At 40.4% G+C, this 27817-nt stretch overlaps 1 protein-coding gene across 1 annotated transcript; it reads left to right on the top strand.

Moving 5' to 3' along the window:
• The first annotated feature begins 1149 nt into the window (after positions 1–1149).
• On the top strand, positions 1150–12070 carry LOC129731550 (odorant receptor 56a-like). Its single transcript, XM_055691638.1, has 5 exons — positions 1150–1450; positions 1511–2115; positions 11535–11636; positions 11697–11849; positions 11940–12070. Exons 1-5 carry the CDS (start codon positions 1150–1152, stop codon positions 11991–11993), a joined length of 1215 nt encoding a protein of 404 aa, XP_055547613.1. The 3' UTR covers positions 11994–12070.
• The last annotated feature ends 15747 nt before the right edge of the window (positions 12071–27817 follow it).

Genomic DNA, 27817 nt, shown 5'->3' with positions numbered 1-27817 from the left:
TGTTGAATGAAACCATGTACACCAAAGTCGCTTTTTACGCGGGTGATATGTGCTGCGTAAAAAAAACCGCGTGAACTCCGGAATCCGCGTAAAAAAACAACGTAATTTCTGGAATCCTCGTAAAAAACCCGCGTAAAAAACGCGTAGAAAGCGACCTTAGTGTACTGTTAACAATGATAAAATATTGCTTGGATATCGTCCCGTTTCACTTTAAAATGAATAGGTGCCATCTTCGGCCAAATATTGAGAAAAACAGTATTCGGGAGAAAATATAAAAGGGTTATGCTTGCCGCTGGGCTTCGGTACATCACCATTACCAACATTACCAATCGAAAACACAAAACCATTCGATTTGGTTTACAACTGCAAACCCAGCCACGATGGCTGTGAAAATTCCAATTTGCGCCTCAAGCAATCGAAAGGAACATAATTTCACCTTTTCTAGTGTTATGAATCCTGACAGATTCATTACGCAAACCGTTGCATTTTCAATTCAGGCCAGCATGCGTCGCTTCGAACGGAATAATTTAAACTTGTGACCATGTAAATTGCTCACCTCCTATCATCAGGAGAAACAAACAAGGGTCTACCGGAATGCATACACACAATAGAGAGCCTATGCATCTCCAGACTGTAGCTAGGGCAGTCAACAGGAATTTATGCTGCACCATTTGACACCCGGGCTGAATCCCTCCCGCTGCCTACCGATGACACAATCGGACAGGTGTACTGTGTAAATGAATGTCAATATCGGGCACTTTCCGGTGCTAGATTCCCGACACCGAATCCCGAGAACGTAATCACACGCATAATCACGGAACCGTAGTATGAATTATTCCCATTGTTACCCCCGACAGCTGGCCACAATCCGTAGTCTACTGCGACAGATGAACCAGATATTGCTTTGATGCTCGCCGTCACTGGGATCCCATTTTCAGTTGTTATTTACCATTAATATTTCAACGTGTGGTGCTGGGCCGGCGAAACCCATGAAAATATCATCAAGGGTACTAATTCGATAATAATTAGTATTAATTGCTGTTCCTTTTCAATTTCCGTTACAATTAAGTCGACAGAAGTGGGACATCACTTGATAACTGTCTATTCTGTTCACTCGTTCGGTTGACGGTTGTGGAGCTGGCGGTCAGCATGGAACTAAAGGATGAATGGATTCAGGAAGATGAAGTGTACGACAATCCGCTGTTAAAGTGGACTTTGAACGGGTTAAGGTATTTCGGAATATTGCTGTACAAAAGTCAACCGTGGAAAAAACTTAACTGTTTTCGGGGAGTTTGCTTTACTGCGTCGATGTTGCTTTTCAATATTACCCAGTACGTGGATCTGTACCAAGTGTGGGGAAATGTCGGTGATATGACAGCTAACGCTTCAACAACTTTGCTGTTCAGTACGACGATCATTCGGTTGTTTCATTTCTATTGGAATAGAACTAGTGAGTGTTGCGTTTGAGTGTGAAGTTTAGCTCGGATCATCATGGTACTTGTTTTGGCAGGATTCAACAGTGTAATCAGACGAGCTGACGAGGGAACTCGGCAGATTCTTCGGCAAGCAAATGCGGAAGAAATGCTTATTTTTACTGGGAATGTTAAATATATAAAACGATTGACGGCTCTTTTTTGGATCTGTGCCTTAGTTACTGCGAACTCAATGTGTCTGTTCACGTTGATACAGTTCTTCAGCGCATCTACCAAAGACTCGGACAGAGTGACAATACTACGCTCGTGGTACCCCGCGGAAAATGGTATGGATCACTTTGCTTCTGTTTACTGCATTCAGCTGTATATTATGTACGTGGGTCAATTGATTGTACCCTGCTGGCATGTCTTCATGGTTAGCTTAATGATCTACGTGCGGATGGCGTTGATGGTTCTGAACCACAGGTTAGAGAACATGCGTGGCTCCAGTTTGAAAGAGTTGAGTAATATGGACGAGAAGCGTCAAATTTTGCTAAAGGATGGAATCGTTGAGTGCATTCAAATGCAGCGTGAACTGTACGAATATGCTCGGGAGTTGGAAGCTTTGCTCAAGGGTGCGGTTTTTATGGATTTTGTCGTGTTTTCGGTGCTGCTTTGTGCTTTGCTGTTTGAAGCTTCTGTGGTGAGTACAGGCTGTGTTTGTTAAAAAAAAACTTTTAAGGGGGAGAAGAATATTTGGGATTAGTAACTGACTATGAAAGACCGTGACTAATAATTCCATTTTGTGTTGGGGAATGGGACACCCGAAACAATGTTAAATTCTAAGAGATGGCGCTGTAGTGGTAGTGGTAGTAAAATCGAAATATCTACGAGCATTTTGCTTATTGGCCGAAAAAACTGCTATTAGTTACCTTCTTTTTATAATTTTCTAACTTTCTTGTAGTTACTTTTACTATATACAATCTATTTTTATCAAAAGACTTGATTTTCTTATACAACTCCGTTGACTTAATATAGTAGTACAGCAAAATCAAGTTTTTTGATAAAAATATGTTGAATATAGTAAAAGTAAGTACTAGAAAGTTAGAATAATATAAAAACAGTCTAATTAATAGCAGTTTTTCCGGTCATTAAGCAAAATGCTCGTTGAAATTTCGATTTTACTACCACTACCACTGCATGACATTGTTTCGGGTGTCCCATTTAGTTGTGTGTTAATCAGATCAGTAAATCAATAGTCAGAGCACAGATATTACAAATCAGAGAACGAAAATCTGATTCCTGAAACCTGAAACCTAGGACTAGATTTTCTTATACAAAGGTTCAGGAACCAGAAACCAGGGCAAAGCCGGGAGAACGCAGATTAAAGGATAGTGTTACTGTCCAATGATACCAACAAAAGCCAAAGATCGGAGTTTAGTGATAGAAAAAAATATTAAGAACTAGAGCCCACAAAAAATGCCATAGTTTAAAGACCACAACGAGAAAATTAGTAATAGAATACTAGTCTACGTAGGCCACAACTTTCAACAGTGACCAGGAATCATAGAATAAAAACCGAGAATCACAAAACAGGGACGAGATATAGATACCAGAGACTGAAGACCAGAGTTCAGAGATCAGATATCAGAGCTAGGATATCAAAAAATGTATCTCAGTTCTCGAAAACCACATGCTAGAGATTACATACTACAGTTTAGACACTAGATACTGATGAGGAAAAAAAAAATGCTAGCGATTTCTTGGTATCCGGCCACCGGAAGACAATATTTTTGAAACCAGTTCAATCCAATTCCGCGGTTACTCGGTGCTCTACAGATCGTGCTCCATCTGGTCCAACCATCTCGCTCTTTGCGCCCCTTTTATTCATGTTCCAATCGGATTTTAAGCGAGTATCGATTTTGCAGGGTAGCCAACTAAGCGGCATTCTAGCTATGAGCCCTGTCCAGCGTATCCTTCCAGCTTTAGTCACTTTCTGAATACTGGGTTCGCCGAAGAGACCCATTAGCTTTTGGTTCATCCTACGCCTCTAGACTCTGTTCTCCTGCACACTCAAACATGGTTCTTAGCACTCGACGTTCAAAAACTCTAAGCGCTCTCAAGTTCTCCTCGAGCATTATCCACGTTTCATGCCCGTAGAGACCGATCGGTCTTACTAGCGTTTTGTATAGAATATACTTGGTGTGAAGACTCAGCTTTTGTGACGCATGTTAAACCCTGTCTGTCTCGCGACGTTGAACATTAGGCAGGAGAGACCATTATCTTTTAGAAGCCTCCTGTGGTACTCGAAGAAGTCCGCCGTTGCGCCAGAAATCCTAACACAACCTTTCTCATTCTCCCTCGTAGCCTCAATCAGTCTTGTTAGATTGCCCGAAAAGTCATTTTCATCAAGAATTTTCCATAGCTATTGTCGGTTTATTGTGTCATATGCGGCTTTAAAATCGACGAAAAAATGGTGTGTCTGGATTTTTAACTCGCGGCATTATTGGAGGATCTACCTCAGTGCAAAGATTTGGTCAGTTGTAGACCGTCCTTCGATGGAGCCGGCCTGGTAGGTGATCGCTCGATAGTCCTCGCAGTCTAGTTTGTCGCGCTTCTTGAAGGTGGGGCTAACCCTTTCTTCTCATTCCTCCGGCGGCAAATCTTTTTTTCTGCCAACACTGCCAGTGTACCGGCGTCAGTCAGATTTCCATCAGAAGTAACCTCTGAAACACGTTGTAGATTCTACCAACGCCTAGTATATTGACCTGAATTTGTTTGCTTAATCCAGCTGAGTGTATGAACTCGTTACGACAGGTTATTTCTGATGGGAATCCTACTGGCGCCGGTAGATTGGTAATGTTGGCAGAAAACAAGATTTTCTGCATTTAAATCAACATACTCAACTTTGAACAGCTTTAGCTCTTCTTAGGGACAATCTAGCTCTTCAGTGTCTTCTGAAAAGTTGTTAGGTATCTAAAATACTATACTTTAGCAGATTAGAGATTAGATCATTGTTGAGCTCTCTAGAAAGGTAAATGCCAAAAAGTAGGTTTTCCCATATTAATTTTCATACAAATTTGAAATGCAATGCGCCAAGCGGAGACAAAGCCAATCGACTTCCGATTAGTTTAGGGTTGTTTTGGGCCCCAAAAGGAACCAAAAAAACTTGGTTCTGGAAAATCGAACACTTTTCCCCACCCTAATATTTAGTGTCTTATATTTAAGGTATCTTATGAACTAAGGGCAAATTTCTTATCCTCGCTGCCGTCTACGAGCTAAAATTAAATCTAAAATTAAAACTAGCATGCTCTTTTAATCAGTGGTTCGTTGTTGTTGTTCGCTGGTGTTCAAGTGGCCATATGGTATGTGCCGTTGAGCCAAGATATCATGGAAGCCCTCGGGTTCTCAGGTCCTGGCGGATTCGGGTGGGGTTCAGTTGCTGATTCCAAAATCGAGGTCTACGACGTGTTCTTGCCGTTTTATTGAATGTGGGTGGAAAGGAATGGGACTAGACTGGGGCATGGATGGATTTCAGGAAAATGTATATAAGGGACATGTAGGGTAGGTGTATATATAAGGGACATGTAGGCTAGCCAAGACATCACGAACAGGAACAGCTGATCCTCTACCCTTGGCCCGGAGGGAAGCTATTAATTTAGACCTGGTGTCACGGTGTACAGGGCATGACCAAACAACGTGCTCTATGTCGTGATAACCTTCACCACAGGCCAGATACCACTTTCCCCGAGCCCAGCACGACGAAGATGAACATAAATCTATAGTGATTGGACATAAGCCGAGACATCACGTAAATGAAATCTCGACCTACATTCAACCCCTTGAACCACGGATTCGTCGGTACCTTGGAATGGAATGTAACCACCTTCCCAGTTCCTCTCTGCTCCAAGATAAAAATCCATACCCATAACAATGCAGTCCGGTCTGTCTGTCTGTCTGATCCATATAGGCTCGGAAACTACCGAACCGATCGACGTGAAAATTTGTATGTAGGGGTTTTTGGGTCTTATGATGGTTTGAGACCCCTCCTTTCTCTGGAAGGGAGGGGTCCCATACAAATGAAACATACATTTCTGCACAACTCAAGAACTAATCAAGCAAATGGAGCCGAATTTGGCATGTGGATGTTTTTAGGGGTAACAAATATGTCCACATTAGTTTGACACCCCTCCCAATTCTTGAAGGGAGGAGTGCCATACAAATGTAACACAAATTTCTGCACATCTCAAAAACTAACCAACTAAATGGAACCAAATTTGGCAGGTTAATGTTTTAAGGGGTGGAAAATATGTCCATAATGGTTCGGCACCCCTCCCTCTTCTATAAGGGTGGGGTCCCATACAAATAAAACACAAATTTCGCACAGCACGAAAACCAATCAAGTAAATACAACCAAATTTGACATGTGAATGTTTTCGGGGGTAACAAATATGTCCGTAATAGTTCGATACCCCTCTCTCTTCTGAAAGGGAGAGGTTCCACAAAAATGAAACACAAATTTCTGCACATCTCAATATCTAACGAAGCAAATGGAACCAAATTTGGCATGTGGATGTTTTTAGGAGTAACCAATATGTCCATATTGGTTCGGTACCCTTCCCTCTTCTGGAGGGAGGGGATCCATACAAATGAAATACAAATTTCTGCACATCTCGAGAACTCACCAAGTAAATGAAACCAATTTGACATGTGGATGTTTTAGGGGTAACCAACATGTCCATATTTGTTCGACACCCCTCTCTCTTCTGGAAGGGAGGAGTTCCATACAAATAAAACACAAATTTCCACACATCTCGAGAACTTACCGAATGAATGGAATCAAATTTGGCAGGTGGAAGTTTTTAGGGGTAACAAATATGTTTATAATGGTTTGACACCCCTCCCTCTACTGTAAGGGGGTGGTTCCATGCAAATGGAAAACAAATTTCGCATAGCTCGAGAACCAATCAACTAAATGCAACCAAATTTGGCAGGTGAATGTATTAAGGGGTAGCAAATATGTTTATAATGCTTCTATACCCCTCCCTTTTCTGGAAGGGAGGAGTTCCATACAAATGAAATACAAATATCTGCACATCTCGAGAAATAATCTAGTAAATGGAACCAAATTTGATATGTTGAGGTTTGTGAGAGCAACAAAAATTATCATGGTGGTTCGAAGCCCCTCCCACTTCTGGATTGGAGGGCTCTTATACAAATCAAACACAAATTCCTATGGCGGTTTGACAGTCCCCCGGAAGGGAAGGGAGGTCTCCGAAACAAACTAAACAGTGATTTCAACCAGGTTTTCCGAAAAAAAAACATACTAAAATGAACGGGGCTATGTACAGGAGCCAGAAATCGACTCCAGACGCTATTTTTGAATTTAAGATGAAAACTTTCGGTTTCTATCCGGAAAATGTAAATACCATTTTGGAATCCAAGATGGCGACTACCAGTTACTGAAAAACAACGGAAAATGACCATACACCACCCAATATGGGTATTTCCGGGATCGTAATGATGCACTGAAGCCACAAATCGACTTCAGACAACATTTTGAATTCTAAGATGGCGACTTCCGGTTTCTGAAAAACAGCGGAAAATGACCAAATACCACCCAATATGAGTGTTTTTTTTAACCAGAATGACGATCAAAGTCCAGAAATTGTCTCCAAATGTCATTTTGAAATCCAAGATGGCAACTTCCGGTTTCTGAAAAACAGCGGAAAATGACCAAATACTACCCAATACCCAATATAAGTGTTTCTTTTACCAGAATGACGCTCAGAGGCCATAAATTGTCTCCAAATGCCATTTTGAAATCCAAGATGGCGTCTTCCGGTTTCTGGAAAATTGCCGAAAATGACCAAATACCACCCAATATGAGTGTGTCTTTAACCAACATGACGCTCAGAGGCCAGAAATTGTCTCCAAATGCCATTTTGAAATCGAAGATGGCAACTTCCGGTTTCTGAAAACTGCGGTAAATAACCAAATATCACCCAATATGGGTATTTCCGGAATCGTAATGATGCACTGAAGCCACAAATCGACATCAGACAAAGTTTGAATTGTAAGATGGCAACTTCCGGTTTCTGGAAAACAGCCAAAAATGGCCAATTTCCATCCAATATGAGTATCTTCGGAACCAGAGTGATACCCAGGAGCTAAAATCGAAACTTCCGGTTTCTGAAAAACAGCGGAAAATGACCAAATACTACCCAATACCCAATATAAGTGTTTCTTTAACCAGAATGACACTCAGAGGCAAGAAAATGTTTCCAAATGCCATTTTGAAATCCAAGATGGAGTCTGCCGGTGTCTGGAAAATTGCCGAAAATGACCAAATACCACCCAATATGAGTGTGTCTTTAACCAACATGACGCTCAGAGGCCAGAAATTGTCTCCAAATGCCATTTTGAAATCGAAGATGGCAACTTCCGGTTTCTGAAAACTGCGGTAAATAACCAAATACCACCCAATATGGGTATTTCCGGAATCGTAATGATGCACTGAAGCCACAAATCGACATCAGACAAAGTTTGAATTGTAAGATGGCAACTTCCGGTTTCTGGAAAACAGCCAAAAATGGCCGATTTCCATCCAATATGAGTATCTTCGGAACCAGAGTGATACCCAGGAGCTAAAATCGACCACAGACACCATTTTGAATTCAAAGATGGTGACTTCCGGTGTCTGGAAAACAACCGAAATGACCAAATGCCACCCAATATGAGTATCTCCGGAACCAGAACGACACAAGGAGCTAAAAATTGACCTCAGGCACCATTTAGAATTGTAAGATGGCAACTTCTGGGAAACTGCAAAAATTGAACGAACACTACTCAACATGGATATTTCCGTAATCGAGATGATGCATAGAACCAAGCATTGACCCTGAACACCATTTTGAATTCGAAGATGACCACTCTCAGTTTCTGGAAAACAACAAAAATAACTGAATACCACCCAATATGGGTTTTTCCGAAATCAGGGTGATGCAAGAAGAACAGATAAAAATGACCGAATACCACCCAATATGGATATATTCAGAATAAAGGTGATGTACAAAAGCCAAAAGTCTAGGACGTTGTCATTCTGATGAAACCAATCATTTCTAACGATTTGTCTTTTGACTTTGATCATATCCTATGGCTGATTCGCCGTGCATTTGTAGACTATAAACAAATCGCAAGGAATCAATGACTTTGAAATGTTTAGAATTATTAAATTGAACACAAAAATGGGCGAGACGATGTTTGCCGGGTCAGCTAGTAATAAATAAATGTTTAATGTAAATGTAAAAAGTCGGAACATTCCGAAGCACACACGGATGCACCGCAGTAAAGAGGCATACTCCCAAACATACTGATCAACGGCCGGCACTTTTCGGACGTCATCGATGTGCGGTCTTGTCGATGGTCAATCGTCAATTCAGATCACGATTTCGTGGTAGGCAGGATGCGCGTCCGGCTATCTGACATAATTTGGATGCGTCAGATGCGAAAAAAACATCAGGAGACTAGAGCTGCCGAAAAGAGGCTTCACCGCCGAATAAATGTGAACACTACGATCGCATCCTCGCGAAGATGGAGAATTGCTTCACCAGGTACGACACGAGGAGTTGGTATGAACCGAATCATGAACCAAAACGCGCCTGCTTCTGCCATGTATTTCGACAGAGAGGATCCCGATGACCGATAATTCGCTGGTGGTCTGGTGTTGGAAACAACACTTCGTGGTGAACGGCAAAGTAGAAGAATCCTTGAGGGGAACAGTAGCGAAATTTGAAGCATCCGCCGTTCTTGAACGTGGTAAAAAGGCTTGCAGAGTGCTAAAGGATTACAAACTTGCTGGGAAGGACGGCGTACCGGCCGAAATTTTCAAAGTCGAGAGAAAGCGGCTGATTAGTACAATTCACCATATTATCCTGAAGGTATGGTCTGATGAGAAACTATCTACGGACTAGTTGGAGAAACTTCCCTATCTATAAGAAGGGACACATACTTGGCTTTAGCCAGTATCGACGAAAAAACCCTCCTCAATTCTGCATATTGAAATCTCTTCCGCACCCTGTCTCATATACTGGGAGCGTTGCAGCAAGCCTTTGTTTGCGAATATCAGTGCGGTTTTCAGGCGAGACGATATACAATGGCCCAGCTGTTTACCTTGAGACAGATCCTCGACAAGTTTCGAAAATACAGCTTGTAGACATTTCTTATGTATATACACACTTAATTTATCTCGGTAAATTTCCCAACAGCTGATTGAGCTCGGAAAAGTTTTTAACAAATGTCAGCAATATATTTCGACGAAAATTCAGCAAATATATCAATTTACCGTAAACCAGAAAGTATTGACATTTCATCTGTCGAAGTTCTTGAGAATTCTGCCGAAAATTTGTAAAACATTTCGCTGAATTTAACAGCTGTTGAGTTCTCGGCAATAAAATCTAAGTGTGTAGATGTCCAGTCGGCGTATGATTCAGTCAAACGCAACGAGTCGTGGCAGATTAGAACTGATCAAGCTGATACGTGGTTGATATACGGCTGGGCAGTTCGTTCAAGCAGTACACCCGTACTAGTCGGCATAAAATAGACCCCAGTGTGCTACAAAGCATAATGCCCAGAAACTTCTATCCCTACCTCCACGTGGTACCGGCTGGGATACGAGCAAACAAGGAATGATCGGTGAACTGGTGGAAACTTGGTCGTTGACAGGAAAGTGAGAGCTATTCACGAATTTTACAAGGTATGTTCAGCTTCTGGGTTTCGCGGATGAATTTGACATCATAACACGTAACTTTGCGACGGCGGAGAAAATTTACGCCCGACTGAGAGCCGAAGCCGGACGAATCGGACTGCGAATAAATGCGTCGAATCCGAAATACATGCGAGCGAGGGCTCCAAGGAAAACAACATCAGCCTCCCAATTCAAGTCGCTGTAGACGGCGTTGAGCTTGAGGTGGTCGAGGAGTTCGTGTATTTGGGGTCAATGGTGACCGCCGACAATAACACCAGCAAAGAGATCCAGAGACACATTAGGGCTGGAATCGAAACAACAACGCTTCTCACGGAGGACCATGACGCTCTTGGAGTGTTCGAACGGAAGGTGCTGCTGACTTTCTACGGTGGAGTACAGATTGACGACGGAAAATGGCGACGGTGCATGAATCATGAACTGCACGCGCTGCTTGGAGAGAACCCCATTCCATACCTAGCGAAAGTCAATTAGTTGCGATGGGCTGATCACGTCGTAAGGATGCCAGACGATAACTCTGTGAAATCCCTTCTCTTCAGCAACCCTGCCGGCACCAGAAATAAAGGGACGCAGCGTGCACGATGGCTCGATCAGATCAAAGGAGACTTGCGAATGATGAGACGCCTGCGGAACTGGTGTGACACAGACCAAAACCGAGCAAGATGGTGACAACTTCTTGATACAGAACGAGCCACCACGGCTCTCGTCTGATTGGTAAAGTAAGTAAGCTGATACATGCGACTATTGACGGTTTCACATCAAGTGTTAGGACGGCGGGCGAAAACTCGGACGCATTTGTGAAGTTGAATGGTCTGAAGCAAGAGGACGGGCTCTCGAACTTGCTGTTCGGCATAGCCTTGGCAGGTGCTATACGAGGGACAGCCCAAGTAACAAAACTGGTTTTATCAAAGGTTTATAGCGCTGTTTTGGCTGTACTAGGCGCTATAAAACTTTGATAAAACCAATGTTGTTACTAGGAAGGTGTGCAGAGCCGGATAGAGGCTAACGGCTTTGAAGCAGTACCGTTGGATGTGAGTTTCATGAAGGCGTATTCTGCTTCAAACCAAAAAAGTTCTATCCAATTCCAATATTTTTATTTGGCGTAATTTTGCTCAAGAATCAAATTTCAAATATGGTAGGTTCAAAGTAAGAGAATAGTGTCAAGTGATTAGAGACTAGAGACTGAATACTGAAGACTAGACAACACTGGAGACCAAAGACAATGATCGAGACTAGAAACAAAAAACTAGAGGCTAAAGGTTAGATACTTTAGAACCCGGGAGCAATAATTAAGAGAAGTGAATATAAAATTCTACAAATGTTTATTTACACCAGGAAACATTGAATTCTTTTTTCAGACCAATTCTACCGTACAAGTGTTTATCGATATTTGCTACATTACAACGATGACGGCCATTCTTTTCCTCTACTATTGGCATGCCAATGAAATTCATTACCAGGTTAGTAGATTTTTTCATTTCATAAAAATAATCAGTCGTCCCTTCTATCATTCGTTGTAGGCAAATCTTCTCTCAATGTCGGCATTCAAGAGCAATTGGCACAGTTATCCACACTCGCTGAAGCGCTGCTTGCTAACCTTCATTTGTTACAGCATCAAACCGCTCACACTGAAAGCATTTTTCGTACCGATGTCACTGGATACTTTTATAGCGGTAGGTTGAGCCCATAAATCGATCACTCTTGAATGAAAAAAAAAACCCTTGCAAACAGTCAACACAAAGCAGACCTTTTCGTACTTTCAGATATTGCGAGCTTCTTATAGCTACTTTACTATTCTGAAGCAAGCCACTAACTAATTGTATGACGGTTTGCTGGTGATGAGTTTCCGGTAGTCAAATGACTACCGTTGAAATTGGTTAGTTTGTTATAACCAACAAGCAGCATCCTGCTTCGGGATGCTGGAAGCACGCAAACTAACGAACATCAACGGTACTAATTCGTTCAATTAAACAATAGCACCTGTTTTTCGCACAAAATGCTAACACTCTCCCTAGACTGTGGGGTACTTGTAACCGAAGCACGGTCGTCGGCGAGGACACAAATCTCCATGACAGCCGGCCTCAGCTAGGCGGCGGAAAGATGGCCTGCTACGGGACGGGTCAAACCCCGTCCCGTAGCATTTCTACAAATGAAGCCAACAACCAGCAGCAGTTTATACCGAGACCGGGAACTGTTTATTATTTATTATTTCTGAATGATGAAAAGGACCAAGCTACCACCCACTCTGTTAGTAGCACTCTCTGTTTTGTTAGTTCACAGTTTGCAAAATAAATACTCTCGAAGCGATTTGTTCTTCAGCAACAAAAAAGTACAGCTTGTAAATCTCTTCCGGTGAATGAAAGTTTCCATTTTTCCTTACCCGTACGAACGCTCACCGCCTCCCCGTCTGCAGTTCGAGAACTCCAATTTGCTGTTTGCCTCCTGCACGGGTGCTAAGGAATAGAACAATAGTGAAGTGCTCATTTTTCGGAACAACTTCGCATTTGTCCTGGGACTATTTCTTCAGCCTTCAGGAGGGAGTGAAGAATGCGTTGCAATATTCATTGTTTGAATAGTCGCAGTCAAGCCGGAGCCACAAGAGACGACGGATTATTTGAGCAATGGTGGTTTCTTGCACTGCGCCGGCTCTTTCGGCGGCGATGGATTATTAATTGAAACTTAACTTGGTGTGTTGGGTAATTAAAATATTAAAAATGTTTCGTTGAGAAACAGATGATCAGGGGTAATATAAGTTTGAGTTGATTTCGATCGACTAAATATGATAAAAAACAAGAAATAATCAAATTTGCATCTTATAGCCAATATTGATTTCAGGGGTAATTTATTCAGGTTGGATCATCACTTTTGCAAACTTGCACCGTTGTCATGACATGTCGCGTTAGATTTCGCGCATCCTGACGGAGGGAAAAGCTTCCGGCATATTTATAGTGGAAGCCGATGATGCAAGCGGCTGTTTTCAGTTTCCCCATTCGGGGAAGGTTTCATTTAATATTGATATGATTGCATTCATGTTCCAGTGAGCGCGTTCATAACGCCACTGTTGCGGCTGGTTAACGGCATCGAGCGATGGATCCGCGTGCATCTTTTGAGGTAGGTAACACTCAATATCAGGCTGAAGAAAACAAGTGAAAGCTATTCTGGTACCAGTGAAATAAGTATATCATCACAATATCCGATCATCAATCTGATGGGATGAAAACGCGAATTAAATTTTGCCTGGTGTAAAAGTTGCGGACTGTGTGACTTGAAAAGAATCAAAAATCTATTGTCAAGTAAACGTTTTGTTTGACAAAATGACAATGACAATGAATTTTGACGTACAATTAAGTTCTACGGCAACATTGGAATGCATATTGAAAAATCACAATCAGTCATTGCTTTTCATTCCCAGTTAAACCGACACTAAAGTGTACAAATCATTTGGATATGTAAACGATTTGTAGTAGTTGTTGTTGTTTTGCTCGTTTGAGTGCACAACGACACGCCTTTAACTCTCAGAAGTCACGAATAAAAATGCAGAATTTTTTTTATTCGTTTTTTAACCGGTCTCTGCAGCATGAGGATGGTTTATTGGAAACTGATTCTACCTGTAGCAATCAGAGCAGCAACTGATCGCAGTGTAGCAGGGTTGAGCAGGAGACTATTACAAAAACATGTTTGCAGCAGACGAACCAACAGAGGAAACCGGCGGACCGCACATCACAGCATTTCTGAATATGTCTGCACATGTTAGCGATGCTATCCGGATCTGGCGCGTTTATTTTCAGCCGTTTGGCTATTGCTAATAGTTGTGCGTGTGTTAGTAGCGTGTATGTATGATCGTTTGTTTACTTATAATATGTGTTGTTTGCTTGCTTGCAGTGTGTGTGAAAAAATAACAAGAGACTCATCCCTGGATCGGAAAACGACAATCCAAAATGACGATACATTAAGATACAGCTTTCTCAGCTTATTCTGGCACCAAAGTCGTTAGTGTATCCAAATTGAATAATTCAGCAACCACTATGATTTATTTACTGTCTAGAAGCACCTTCAAATTTATCCGCAATTCACTCTAAACGATCGAAAACTAGACTTGAAAACAATGCATTCGTTATGAGAAAAGATCAAACACACACATGAGGTAACCATTTTTCCTAGCAGCAGCAACAGCTAGCAACAATCATTAAGCAAAGTTGCCAGGAGAGCTTAAAAAAAATTCGAAATACAATCAAATATATCAAGTTTTATCCTTTAATATAGCTTTTCATCTTATAAAATTTGAGAAATTTAGTATTTACGAAGCTTTAATTTGTGAAATTGAGAATTCCACGAAGACGAATACTGCGTTATCAAGATGCTTGATTTATATGCGGAGCCTGCAGCACGGCTACCACGCATACCATATGACCGAATGGACCGAATACATGGGCAGACTGATGAGCAGACACAAGCTAGACGTCGCATAGTGTGGCCAAATCAAGAAACGGACGGCAAAACTATTTTTTTAAGTTCTATGTTATCAATATCTTCTAGAAAGTTGCTTCTTTTACAGCTGTCCTTCATATGCTTCAACGGAACTAGTTACAAATTTCACTGGCCGAATAGTTTCTTTTGCAAAGTTGTGTAGAATTTTATTACAAAACTGTTTGCTAAATACATCAAACCTCTAGAAATTAAGATTGCAGAACTATAAGACTTTTTCTAATAAAGGCTTTTTAAAAGCAGTTTTTCATTAATATGTTCAACTCTAAGGTCTAAAACATGACTGTATAAAATTCAGAGTGACGCGGTAAATCAAGATAACCAATTACTGGTTATATATTGGTTATTAACCTTAGCGGAGATCGGGTAACCAACCCCCGGTGGAAACTATGGTCGTATGCTGACTGGGAAGGGCGTCGTACGCGGCTGTATCCCCATAGGGGCGGCGTACAACAGCGCCTGACCCGGAGCGGTTGGCTGAATTATGGAATGCTGTATCCCGCCAGCTACACCTAAGATGGCAGCCCCATTAGCAGGATGTAGGTATCGCGACCCTGGTAAGTGTCAACTGATAAGGCACGTCAGGTCTGTTCGAGCAACTAGTATCAACTGATTTATCTCTTATATTTAATATGGAAATGATCTTCTCTCCTCTCATGGTCGTCTCTCCTCTCATCTCCCCTTTTAAATTATTTTGTATCCATTAATAACAATTTATGAATAGATGAGTAAAAAAACAATTTATGCTTAGCTTAGAATAAAACATTATTTTAAAATATTTTTAAAAGTTAGTTTGCAGTTTCATTTAATTGAAGTAATGAAAGAGAAAGAAAAAAAAGAAATGCATAAAAAAATTCAAAAAATACAATGTATGTAAAATTTGCTTCAAATTATTTTTCATGGTTTTTGATTTATCCTTCTTGACTAGTTGTTTGGAACTTAGGTTCCTGTACTTGGGTTTGTTAGTTCTGGAAGACCTACGCAAAGCATGATTTATAATTAGAGCGGCCTTTTTCTAGTTGTAACTATTCTACGGTCTACTTTGGTGTTTGAGCTCGTACAATCATCTTGCCTGTTTTCGCCAAGGGGCTCTGTGCTATTTCTAGAACTATTTTTTAAAACAAAGGGTGTCTGTGGAATAAGTTTCAATTGATTTTTATGAGCTTTCCGAACGAGCGCCACATAGTGAAAAAATTGCAAAACAGACAGATCTTCATCTGAAAGTACTCAATCACTTGCCTTACTTTGCTGAAGACATGATTGTTCTATATCCTAAGATCTTCGACTTACAATTCATCTAATATGCACATGGACTTGTACCACTTTTGCTCTCAACGAAATGGTGATTATGTTAATTACCAAAAATTGTTCTGGCTATAACTTTGGTTTAGGTTATCAGATCTAGGTTTTTCTTGGATATTCTAGTACGTAATTGCGTTCTGCATCAATTTAAGCAAAAAACCCAAAAAGTGTAAAATTGGCACATGTACCACTTTTGCTCTCAATAGCTCAATTAGATACCACAGAACAAAGTTTACTTACTTTGCGTTTTTTTTTTCACTTTTGATCAGATTTGAAGCATATTTAGTCATGTGCGCTTTTAACACCATGTTTGGTGCGATAAATGAGATACTGAAAGTGGAGCTCCGTGTCTATTCAACTTGACATGCGCCACATACGAAATCTAATGTAATAACTAGTGTTTTTTACACATGGATTATACACGGGTCGTTTTATACATGGATGTACCCGGTGGGTTCGGGTAAAACAAACAAAAAAAAACGATTCTGGTTGGATCTAGTTAGATACCTTTACCCGATCGAAAAATTAATTTCTGGGGTTGGATCGAGTGCGGGTTTGAAAAATTTTCAATGAGTCGGGTTCGAGTACCAAAAATTTCCATACTCGATCATATCTAGTGCATGGTTGTGGAGAATTTTATTAATCATTGTGATGATGAAACGTAAATTAAGCTGGGATCGCGACGATACAGTAAATTTGATAAAAGGTTCTAAATATTTTTTTCCTGAATATTAAAAAGAAAATTGAATTAAACTCGAACATCATGAGTGTAGGCACCGTGTTTCCTGGTTTCGTAATCGCATTTCCCATGGTATCGTTTTGTGGCTTCCTTGTTTAATCTGAGAGACTTTCAGTTTCGCTTTTCCTTTCTTGTATAGCACACGTGTATGTTAGTGCTGTTGGAATAAAAGGTTGTGTATTCTGCTTTCAGACCTGCGATGACTGTCATGACTGTCGAGTGTCAAAATGATTTGCACGGTATGTATTTATAAAATGAGTAAATATAAAATATATACACACACACACACACACATATATATATATATATATATATATATATATTATGTATATATATATATATATATATATATATATATATATATATATATATATATATATATATATATATATATATATATATATATATATATATATATATATATATATATATATATATATATATATATGTATATATATATAATATATATATATATATATATATATATATATATATATATATATATATATATATATATATATATATATATATATATATCCCTTACCTTTCGCCATGTTTGGAATATGTCCGAGTCAAGTGAAACCAATCAATGTCTAATTGAAAATGAAATAACAATAAAACAATAATTGTTTCTAGTCGTTGTCGTTGAGCCTGTTGACATCTTACAATTGTTAAGTTTATTTTGAAACAGTTTACGTGTGATGTGCTTTAAAGTAACTAATGCCTATTAATTCAAAGTTGTTGTACAAAGTTGAAGTGTCCGGAAAATCTGTTGAAAAACTACATATATGTTTTGGTTATTTTTGAGTTGCATGTTGCATGCTGTTTTGATTCAAACGTCGAGCTCCTCAAAATGGAAATGTGAAATAAATATAAGTAAATTCGATAATAAAAACCCAAATAATCCACCCAGCCATTTTCATTCAAACTTTTTTTTTAAGTTGATTTACACGAACACTTCAATTTTCAGAAAAGTATACACCTTTATAATATTTGCTGGATTTATTTTCCACTCTAAATAACAAACTTTTGGTAGCCAGCAGTGAAACTATACCGATTTTTAAAACATAACATTGGGTGGATTATTTTGGGTTTTATTGAATTTTATTTACATTTATTTCAAAATTTTGTTTTAAGGTGTTCGAGGTTTGAATCGAAACAGTGTGTAGCGTGCATTTCAAAATACATCAAGATATATGAGTATTTTTTCAACAGATTTTCCGGACACTTTGTAAAAAAACTTTGAATTATTAGGCATTAGTTACTTTAAAACCCAAATTAATCTACCTAGCGGTGAGACCCAGCCCTTCTCATTCAAACTTATTATTTATTTAAATAGATTTACACAAACATAACAATTTTCAGAAAAACATACGTCTTGCAGGATTTATTCACCATCACCACTCTAAATAACAAATTTTTGGTAGCTAGCAGTGAAAGCAGTCAAACACATATGAACATACATTAACACATGCAAATAACATGAAATAAATATATTTCAAATATATGACACGAATTTTTTTTTTTTGAGCGTGGTTAAATCGAAACGTCACTATATTCATACTCAGGTTTGACTCGATTATACATAGACTCGATTTTATATCATTCGATAAAATATCAGTTTAGATTCGAATATTTATAGTAGGATTTTTTTACTCTTTCAAATATGACTTTCATTTCACGACTTTCGAACCACTTGTTAAATCATTATAAAATTCATCAGTTAACTCGAATTACCGTTTATCTGATATCAGTGTTGTTCAAATCGGTTGTGTAATCTCTGAGATAATAAAGTTTCGTGATTTCAACATTTTGATATAATGCAGAAGTTACAGTCCGGTTACAGTAAAATTCAATAGGTTGTTATGAGGCAACTAGATCTTTAATTCGACACTAGTTTTGTGAAAATCGGTTCAGCCATCTCAGCGAGAAGTGAATGAGCTTAAGTATTCTTCAGAATATGGTTCTTTTCATAGCTGGTTTTCACATTTTTAAACATATCAGGAAAAGTAGAAGGATTGGCAACATGGCTAACAAAACAAACGCACATTAAATCGGTCCGTAAATTTTTCATAAAATTCACTTGTATTTTCGCTCTGGAAGTTATAAAAAGTTGAAAAATCTCAAGTTTATGGAGTGTCGCGTGTGTAAGATACAAACTAATTATAGTGGAGTGAAAATTAGAAGATCAAAAATGGAATTGATTATGCAGTATAAATTGGCACAGAAGATATAGTTCGCTCGCCATTCGTGTACGCTTTCATTTCTACCAAGTGAACGGTAGTGTTAGTGAATTGAGAGGGAAGTGGAAGCCGTAAATTGAGAAGAAATGGGCTCTATCATACGTCCTCTCCTGACATCGATTATAGGATTGTGTTTGTTTATTTCTTTTTATCCCCCATTGAGCTTTGCACGCAGCAAAGAGCAAACCTTTTTGCTTCAGCTGGCTCGTAAAATGCAACTGGAGAGACAGGAATCAGAAGCTAAGTATTGGTGTTGATAATATTTTACATTTACAGTGAAACTGTGAGGCCTGAAACATGCTGGACGCCGGCGCGGGCGGTCCGGTAGGATTCTTGCCGTAGGTTGGTGAACAGATCTACTTACGGCTGTTTATTGAGCTGCGGCGGGAGTCTCGCCCGATCGCTCGCTTTGGCGTTCGACGTGTTTCAGGCCTGTCTACCTATGTTAAAGCACACAACTTTTCTTCCATTCGATTTGAACAGCATAGCGAGAGAGAATTTGTTTTTTTCTGCCTTTTGTGCTGCGTGGTGATTAGTGCATTCGTGTACATTTGTGTTGGCTGCGTGTGAGGCGTGAAGAGAGATGATGGTTGCTTGGATTGAAGTTTGCTTGTGTGTGTGTGTGTCGAAACATGATGAAGTCGATGCGAAGTGTTGCCGTGTTTTCAACAATTTGCTCGGCATGCGTGCGCAATAGGATTGTTCATTATTTTCATTTTTCATGAACCTGAAACTAAAATTCAATTTATGATTTCGTAGCTTTTGAACGAATAGTGTACTCTTGGATGATTATGTTCAATTCGTGTGAGTCGGGCCAACATGAGTCCACACTGACCACACCAACTAATCGTTATTAGTTTAACATTTTGTCAAAAAGCTTTGCTTAGTTCGGTCAAATAATATTTGTACATATACACTTTTTTGAATAGTTAAGTTGGAAACATACAAACGCCGTCCATGATAACCGCATTTCATTTGTGATCAGTTTGGTATTTTGCTAATAAACTTAGAACTCTACTTTGTTTCGTATCCATATTTGCCTTTTTATAAACTTGTAGTAACTAGTAGTAACTAGCATTGATCTAACATTTGCTTCCTTTATTTGACCGCCAGGTGTCAGTTTTGATTAGCATGCAGGCGCGAAAAAATTATTATCTGATGTACAATTGCGACTGATTCTGATCAGTAGCTCAAGCTCAGTAGATCAAGCTCAAATTCAAGCTATCTGATCCATTCCAAGTCTTTACGTGTATTCTATTCGATGGTACGCTCCAATTTTATGATTTAACTAGCTTTTGGACGAATGGTGCAAAACCTGAACAACATTTTTTAAATCTATTTTGAAAATCTCGTTGGTCGGTATAACATCATACCATGCGACTGAATGTTGATAGCGATTGTTTTGGCATTTTGTAAATGAACTTCTAACTCTGTTTTGTTTGATATGCATATTGGCATTTTTCTAAGTTTTCTTGCTTTGAAGGCATGCAACTCTGCCAGTTTTTATACTCAGTAGGTATTATAGTTTATATAAAATTTTCCGCGAAGTCCACGTTTTTAGGCAAATATTCTTAGCCGGTAACCCTGGTCGGTTTTCTTCCCCGAACCGCATTATTACTCAAGACAAGAATGGTGCATGAGTAACCTAGTTTTACATTAGGATTTGCGCGCGGTATTTTGACCGCGCTCAGTGTGACTATCCTCATACATCGGTTTCGAAGTCCAATAACCACGCATCAATGATCTTACATCGTACAACGCTCGGGTGTGCCTCGTATTGGTTCTTTGGTCAGAGACTTTTCCCCCTTACGCGCTTTGTCGGGTTTTTGAGCGCTTATCCATCATGTCACGAAACAACGCGGTATGATATTTTTCACTGGTACCAGTAGTTTGCGTTTGGCGTGCGGTTGTTGCGTTTTACGAAATCCATTCGTTTCAAGGTAAATTTAAAAAGCTCACAGGATGAAACGCAAAGTTTAGTGTGATACAAACTGTTAACGATTGGTAGGTTGCCGAAGATAACTAGAAACTTCAATTCTCCTGTATGCCGATGCAGCGATCGTGGCGTGGTTCTATTTATATCGTCTCCTGGTGGCCGGTTGCCCAGAGACCGAGAAGTAACCATATCGTGCGCGAATTTGTGTAGGAAAGATCGCACCATCAACCTCGATGGATCCAGATCAATTCCTTTCCACTAACACTAATTCCTTCCTTTGATACTTGTGGATGATGCAGAGGATTCCTCGGTCTCTAGTAGCAACAAGTATTAAACTAACATTCCCGATATCCCTTCCTCGATTGATCTGCATTGGGCGTGGCCAGCTACGTTATTGATCAGTGAAAAGAAAGATCACCAGGAATTGTACACTGAAAATGGCTTGCTACTCCTAAGCACCATTTTGACGGTTCTTTGTGCAATTTCAGCTGATTCTGCTCAATCGCGGGCAACACACGGGCGATCAAATATGCTATGCTATGCTATGCTATTTTTATGAGCTTTCCGAACGTCTCCGTTTACCTCTATTAAATATGCAAAATTTGATATTTTCTTCATAACTGTTCCTTCTAAGCTCGTTGCTCTTCCATTTGATTTATAAATGTAAATTATTTTGCTGTTTATTTTTATTACGCCATCTTGTTCCGTAGGGTTCTCAGCAAAGGTTGTAGGTCGTCTCAGCCCTGATATCTCTGATCGTGGTACAAAAGAAAAAATGCGTTCGTTTGGTACTATTTTGTCCTCTGTAGTTGGCGTTTGAAAATTTGTTGATTTCATGGTCGATCTGCAAAGATGAACAAAAGTCCTCCCCCTATATTATTTTCCCCAACACCGCCTTTGTGGTTTGTACCGCCCTCTCTGCTAACCCATTACTGGCAGGGTGCTTTGCCATTTTTCGTGACTCTGATGCTGCTATTTCTGCTGTTTTAGCCTTCTCTAGCAGTTGGGTTAGATTCATATTGTGGTTTGCTTCACGTAACATGGCTTCTCTAGTTTTACCGTTCAATATACCGGCCACGAACACTGATTGTACTAATGTAGCTTCAGTTTCGACACTAACACTACAATGTTCAATAATGTTCTGTAAGTCTATTGCGAAATCATCCAAAGATTCGCCTTCTACTTGCTTCCGCTCTATTAGGCGATGGCGTTCCGCAAACACGTTTTTATTTTCCTCATGCAATATCTTGAATTTATTCACTATTTGATCGTAAGTTTTGTTAACGATTTTATATGGTTTGAAACTGCCAATTATCCGATTTGTAGTTTGTTGCCCTACACTCGTGATAAACTCGAGCGCCTTTTCTTCATCGGGTGTCTTGTTTAATGCAAAAAATATATCGACGGTTTGCAAATACGAGTTCACATTCAGCCCGGGTACATACACAGGAAATTTTCCTTTCACCCTTTTCTCCGTTACTGCAACTTTGCTATCGTTACTTCCCGTTGGAGTCGCCATGTGGCTGCCACGTTTTACTAAATACCGGCTCTATAACAAAATTCAGGAAACCTCCCACTCGCGAACTTTTCGCTTACTATGTATTCAAACTCTGAACTTTATCCTCGTTGCCAGGTCTGTCGTGACCGAAAGAACTACAAGTGGAGTTTCGGATGTCAGGCAACTGATAAGGCACGTCAGGTCTGTTCGAGCAACTAGTATCAACTGATTTATCTCTTATATTTAATATAAAAAAGATCTTTTCTCCACTCATGATCGTCTCTCCTCTCAGTGAGGTAGCATACGGAAACCTTCTTTCAACCACGAACAACGAATTTAGAAATGCGGAACGGATCAATCGGCAAAGACCTGGGCTACGAACACGGAAAAAGATTAAGGTAAACGATTGGAAATTGGGTACTTGGAACTATGCTTGATCGAGAACTACAGCGGCAGGGGGTCGAAATCGCAGCAATTCAGGAGGTTCGGTGGCCAAATTCCGGAGAAAGGGAATTCCGTGCAGTGGACCCTATTGCACGCACTTCTTTCAAGTATCACATCTACTACAGTGGCGGCAAAGCAGCAGAACGGGGCGTCGGTTTCGTAGTGCTGGGAAATCAGAAAACAAGAGTCATCCGGTGGAGGCCCGTCGATGACCGTATATGCGTGTTGAGGATTAAGGGCAAATTCTTCAACTACAGTTTAATCAACATCTACGCACCGACAAAAGACAAATCCGATGCAGTCAAAGATGAGTTCTATGACAAGCTTGAGCGAATCTACGACGAGTACCCAAAATACGACGTAAAAGTCGTCATCGGAGATGCAAACGCACAGGTTGGGAGGGAGGAATTCTTCCGTCCGGTCATTGGAAGGCATAGCCTCCATTCGTCAACCAATGAAAATGGCCTGAGGCTGATAAACTTAGCCGCGGCCAGAGGAATGGCCATATGTAGCTCCTATTTTCTACGTTTGAATATTCGGAAGCACATTGGGAGGCATCCAAATGGAGAAGCCTGCTCCCAGATCGATCACGTACTGATTGACGGTCGGCACTTTTTGGATGTTACTGATGTTAGGTCTTTTCGGGGACCAAACATTGACTCTGACCATTATCTCGTCGTTTGTAAGATCCGCGCACGGTTGTCGAACGTGCTGAAATCTCGCACAGAGAGGACGACATGTTTCAACATTCAGCGGTTGAAAGCTGATGGCGTGGCAGCAGAATACGCCAGAGAGCTGGATCAACGGATCGCAGAACAGCAGGTGGAAGGAGTGGAAGATATAAATGGGCTGTGGAGCAGCATGCACGGCGCCATCGAAACGACTGCGAGAGAGGTGGTCGGTACGACGCGTGGAAGACATCCTAATGGCTGGTTCGATGCCGAGTGCCAGAGAGCGACAGATGAGAAGAACCGTGCCAGGAGCCGCATGCTCACTGCGGCTACTCGTAAGAACAGAGAGAGATACATGGTGGGAAGAGCTGCCGAAAATAGAACCCACCGTCGGAAGAAGCGCGAGTACGAGGAGCAGGTGCTCGCCAGCGCAGAGGACAGCTATGCGCAAAACGACGTGCGGAGATTCTATAGAACTGTCAACAGAGTCAGAAGCAGGAATTTCCCTGTGCCGGTCATGTGTAATGACAAGCACGGCAACCTGCTTACTGATAAACCGACGGTTGCAGCCAGGTGGAAGGAGCATTTTCAGGCGCTATTGAGCAGTGAGGAGCCGGATGAGCAGAGCAGGAACAGGATTACGATTATGAGTGACGAACAAGCTGTAGAGCCACCAACACAGGAGGAGGTGAAAAAGGCGATTAGTGAGCTGAAAAACGGCAAGGCCGCTGGGAAGGACGGTATCCCGGCAGAACTTCGAAAAGCGGTAAGCGAGCGGCTGTACTATGCGATCAACCAGATAATACTTTGGATCTGGGTGAATAAACAAATGCCGAACGACTGGTTGGAAGGCCTCAAATGCCCTATCTATAAGAAGGGCCATCGATTGGATTGTGGCAACAATCGAGGGATAACGTTGCTCAACTCCGTATATAAAAAGCTCTCCCGTATCCTGTTCTTCAGATTGAGACCGTTAACGGATTCCTTTGTTGGCGAATACCAGGCTGGTTTTCGACAGGGGCGTTCCACGACGGATCAAATCTTCACCCTGCGACAGATCCTCGATAAGTTCCGGGAGTACAACTCACCGACTCACCATCTGTTTGTGGACTTCAGGGCGGCATACAACTCAGTGAAAAGAAACGAGCTGTGACAGATCATGCTGGAACACGGTTTTCCTATGAAACTAATTAAGCTGAGTCGTATGACACTGGAGGGATCAAAATCGTGCGTGCGGATAGCTGGCGAGACATCAGCCACGTTCGTAACGTTGGATGGACTGAAGCAGGGGGATGCGCTCTCCAACCTACTGTTTAACATTGCTCTTGAGGGTGCAGTACGAAGAGCAAACGTGGAAAGAAACGGTACGATCATCACGAAATCTCACATGCTTCTTGGTTTTGCGGACGAAATCGATATCATCGGTATCAACCGTAAGGCCGTGGAGGAGGCCTTCGTACCTTTTAAGAGGGAAGCAGCGAGATTGGAGCTTGTCATTAACTCTGTCAAAACAAGGTACATGGTAGCTGGCAGAGAGCGTGGAAGTCCCCGTGGTGTTGGTGTTGAGGTGGAGATAGATTGGGAACGATTTGAAATGGTTGACGAATTCGTTAATCTTGGTACACTTGTGACATGTGACAACGATATGAGCCGTGAAGTGAAACGACGAGTTGCAGCTGCGAACAGGGCCTTCTACGGACTACGTAGCCAGCTGAGGTCCCGTAGTTTGCAAACTCGCACAAAACTAGCGCTTTATAGGACGCTGATACTCCCGGTGGCCTTTTACGGACATGAAGCATGGACGCTGAAGGAAGCTGATCGACGAGTGCTCGGAGTTTTTGAGCGTAAAGTTCTGCGATCGATACTTGGCGATAAACTGGAAGATGGAGTGTGGCGCAGACGCATGAATCACGATTTGTACCAGGTATACAAACATGCTGATATAGTGAAGGTAATACAGTGGGGCAGTCTTCAGCGGGCTGGACATGTAGCCAAGTGCCTGACGAGAGAGCCGCCAAAACTATCTTCAGTAGAGAACCAGGAAGAGGCCGTCGGCTCCGTGGTAGGCCTCGCACGCGGTGGATGTGCGCGGTGGAAGAAGATGCACGATCTGCTGGTGTACGAGGAGACTGGAAAACGGCTGCCCAAAACAGAAGAAGCTGGACATCTTTAATTCGTTCGGCCCTAGACCGGTGAACGGTCCGTTAGCCAACAAAGTAAGTTAAAGTAAAAGTAAGTATATTGGTTATTATATACAATATTTACGAATAAAAACTGAAAAAAGGTGTTTTTAAAGGCTTTTTTTTATTTGAGATGAAACTCAAAAAGGCGCAAACGAATTCGAGCTTCTATTAAGCCATCCGATAGAGTACCTTTTGGACTAACAGAAAAAAAAAAAAAACTACATTGGGTTATTCGAGTTTCAAATATATGGTCAACTGAAGTTACCGATTTTTACATGCATTTGTGCGCTCTTTATAGCACCAAGACTGACGCGTACACTACGTTTCCGTTTCTATGCCCACAAACAGACACCACAATGGGGCTAAATCTAGAAACGGACGGGGATAGGAAATTTTAAAGTCAATGTTATTAGTACCGGCCCACTATTTACATGATGGTATTGAAAATGACTCAAGTTATGTTTTTTTGGAAGCCCATGTTGAACAAGTAAAGAAACTGCATTTGGTTGATCAAATTGGTGGACCCCCCGTTAACTGGAAATCAATACTTTTTTAAAATTTTTCGTTTTTCTTTAATAATCTTTAATCTTTAATAATGAATTTCTTTCTTCTTTCTTATTACATGTTAAAATTAGAGATGTATGTTGTCTAATACAAAAATAATTACCACACAACCGATTTAAACAATAATTAAATAATTATTGTTTAAATCGGTTGTGTGGTTTGTGAGATAATGAAGTTTAGTGATTCTCAAATTTTGATACCTTACAAAAAAAGTTACAGTCCGATTACAATGAAATTCAATAGGGTGTTACCTATGAGGCAGCTAGACCTTTTATTTGACACTAAATTTGTGAAAATCGGTTCAGCCATCTCTGAGGAAAGTGAGTGAGTTAAAGTATTCTTCGGAATATGTTCCTTTTCATAGCTAGATTTCACATTTTTAAACATAACAGGCAAAGTAAACTCTTACGATTGCAAAACAAATCAATAAGGTCTTATGGGGCAACTAGACCTTCCATTTGACACTATTTTTTTTGAAAATCGGTTCAGCCATTTCTGAGAAACATTAGTGAGATTAAACAGTCTCCAGAACTATTTTTATAACTTTTGAACCACATGATCAATCTTCATAAGACTCAAAAGTTGAGGGTTTTTTAGGCAGTCCGTTCATTTAAAACCAATTCTGTTCAAATCGGTTGTGAAGTTTCTGAGATGTTTCGTGTCTTTTACATTTTGATACATAACCTCTAAACTAAAAATCCAGTTACAATGAAATTCAATAGAGTCTCATGTTGTTGCCCTTTCATTTGAGAATAATTCTATGAAAATCGGTCCAGCCATCTCTGAGAAAAGTGAGTGATTATGAAAATCTACACATACACACACATACACACACACATACACACACACATACAAAAAATGCTCAGCTCGTCGAACTAATTCGAGTGATTTACGACATCTGGCCCTTTGGAGCACTTTTATATCTTTAGTTTTTGCAGTGATTGCTATAGGGTCAGAATTCGTGAAACGGATCACTAAAAATCGCGATGTCCAATTTTTTCAAATGAGTTTTAAAAACTTCAAGAGTTTTACTTGGGAAGTTGATTTTCCAATTTTTATTGAATTTGAGTAAGTTTTCAAGTTGTTATTGTCATTTGAAATTTAGGTCAAAATTGTTTTTAAATAGACATAGTTTTAAAAATATTGCATCGAATTTGATGAAATTTTCCGGCAGATGCATCCTAAGTTGTATTCTACGGAAATATTTTTTTGGAGATTTTTTTAATAGTAACTATTTAAAACAATATGGTGAAAATCTATGTTCTGGGGCACTGAAGAATCTGAAAAAAATCACAAGTATTTTTGACAAAATTTCGAAACTTCTCTGAAAATTTCACGGTGGTGTTATTTTTTTATCAAAAGATATGGGCTTTGAAAGTTGGTGCCGCAACGCATTTTCTAGCGAGAAGCAAGTGAGCAGTACTACTATGGACAATCCCACTTTCAGTTATATGCAAAAATTCTGTAAGGTTTGTAAAATTAGTTTGATAGAAGGCGCTACTAAACTAGAAGCAAATTTTAGCACATTTCGGCCGATTTCTCATGGAAATTAGTTACGATCGCGCTGTTTATTAAT

This window comes from Wyeomyia smithii, chromosome 1 (genome assembly GCF_029784165.1).
Source record: "Wyeomyia smithii strain HCP4-BCI-WySm-NY-G18 chromosome 1, ASM2978416v1, whole genome shotgun sequence".
NCBI classification, from domain to species: Eukaryota; Metazoa; Arthropoda; class Insecta; order Diptera; family Culicidae; genus Wyeomyia; species Wyeomyia smithii.
Note: the sequence above shows the minus strand (reverse complement) of the source record. Positions and strands in the feature narration are given on the sequence as shown.

Bases quoted from the DNA above. Each gene is read 5' to 3' on its own strand.
- LOC129731550 (XM_055691638.1), top strand. From the start codon at position 1,150: ATGGAACTAAAGGATGAATGGATTCAGGAAGATGAAGTGTACGACAAT. The intron at 1,451-1,510 runs GTGAGTGTTGCG...TTGTTTTGGCAG, and splicing joins TTTCTATTGGAATAGAACTA to GATTCAACAGTGTAATCAGA. The intron at 11,850-11,939 runs GTAGGTTGAGCC...TCGTACTTTCAG, and splicing joins CACTGGATACTTTTATAGCG to ATATTGCGAGCTTCTTATAG.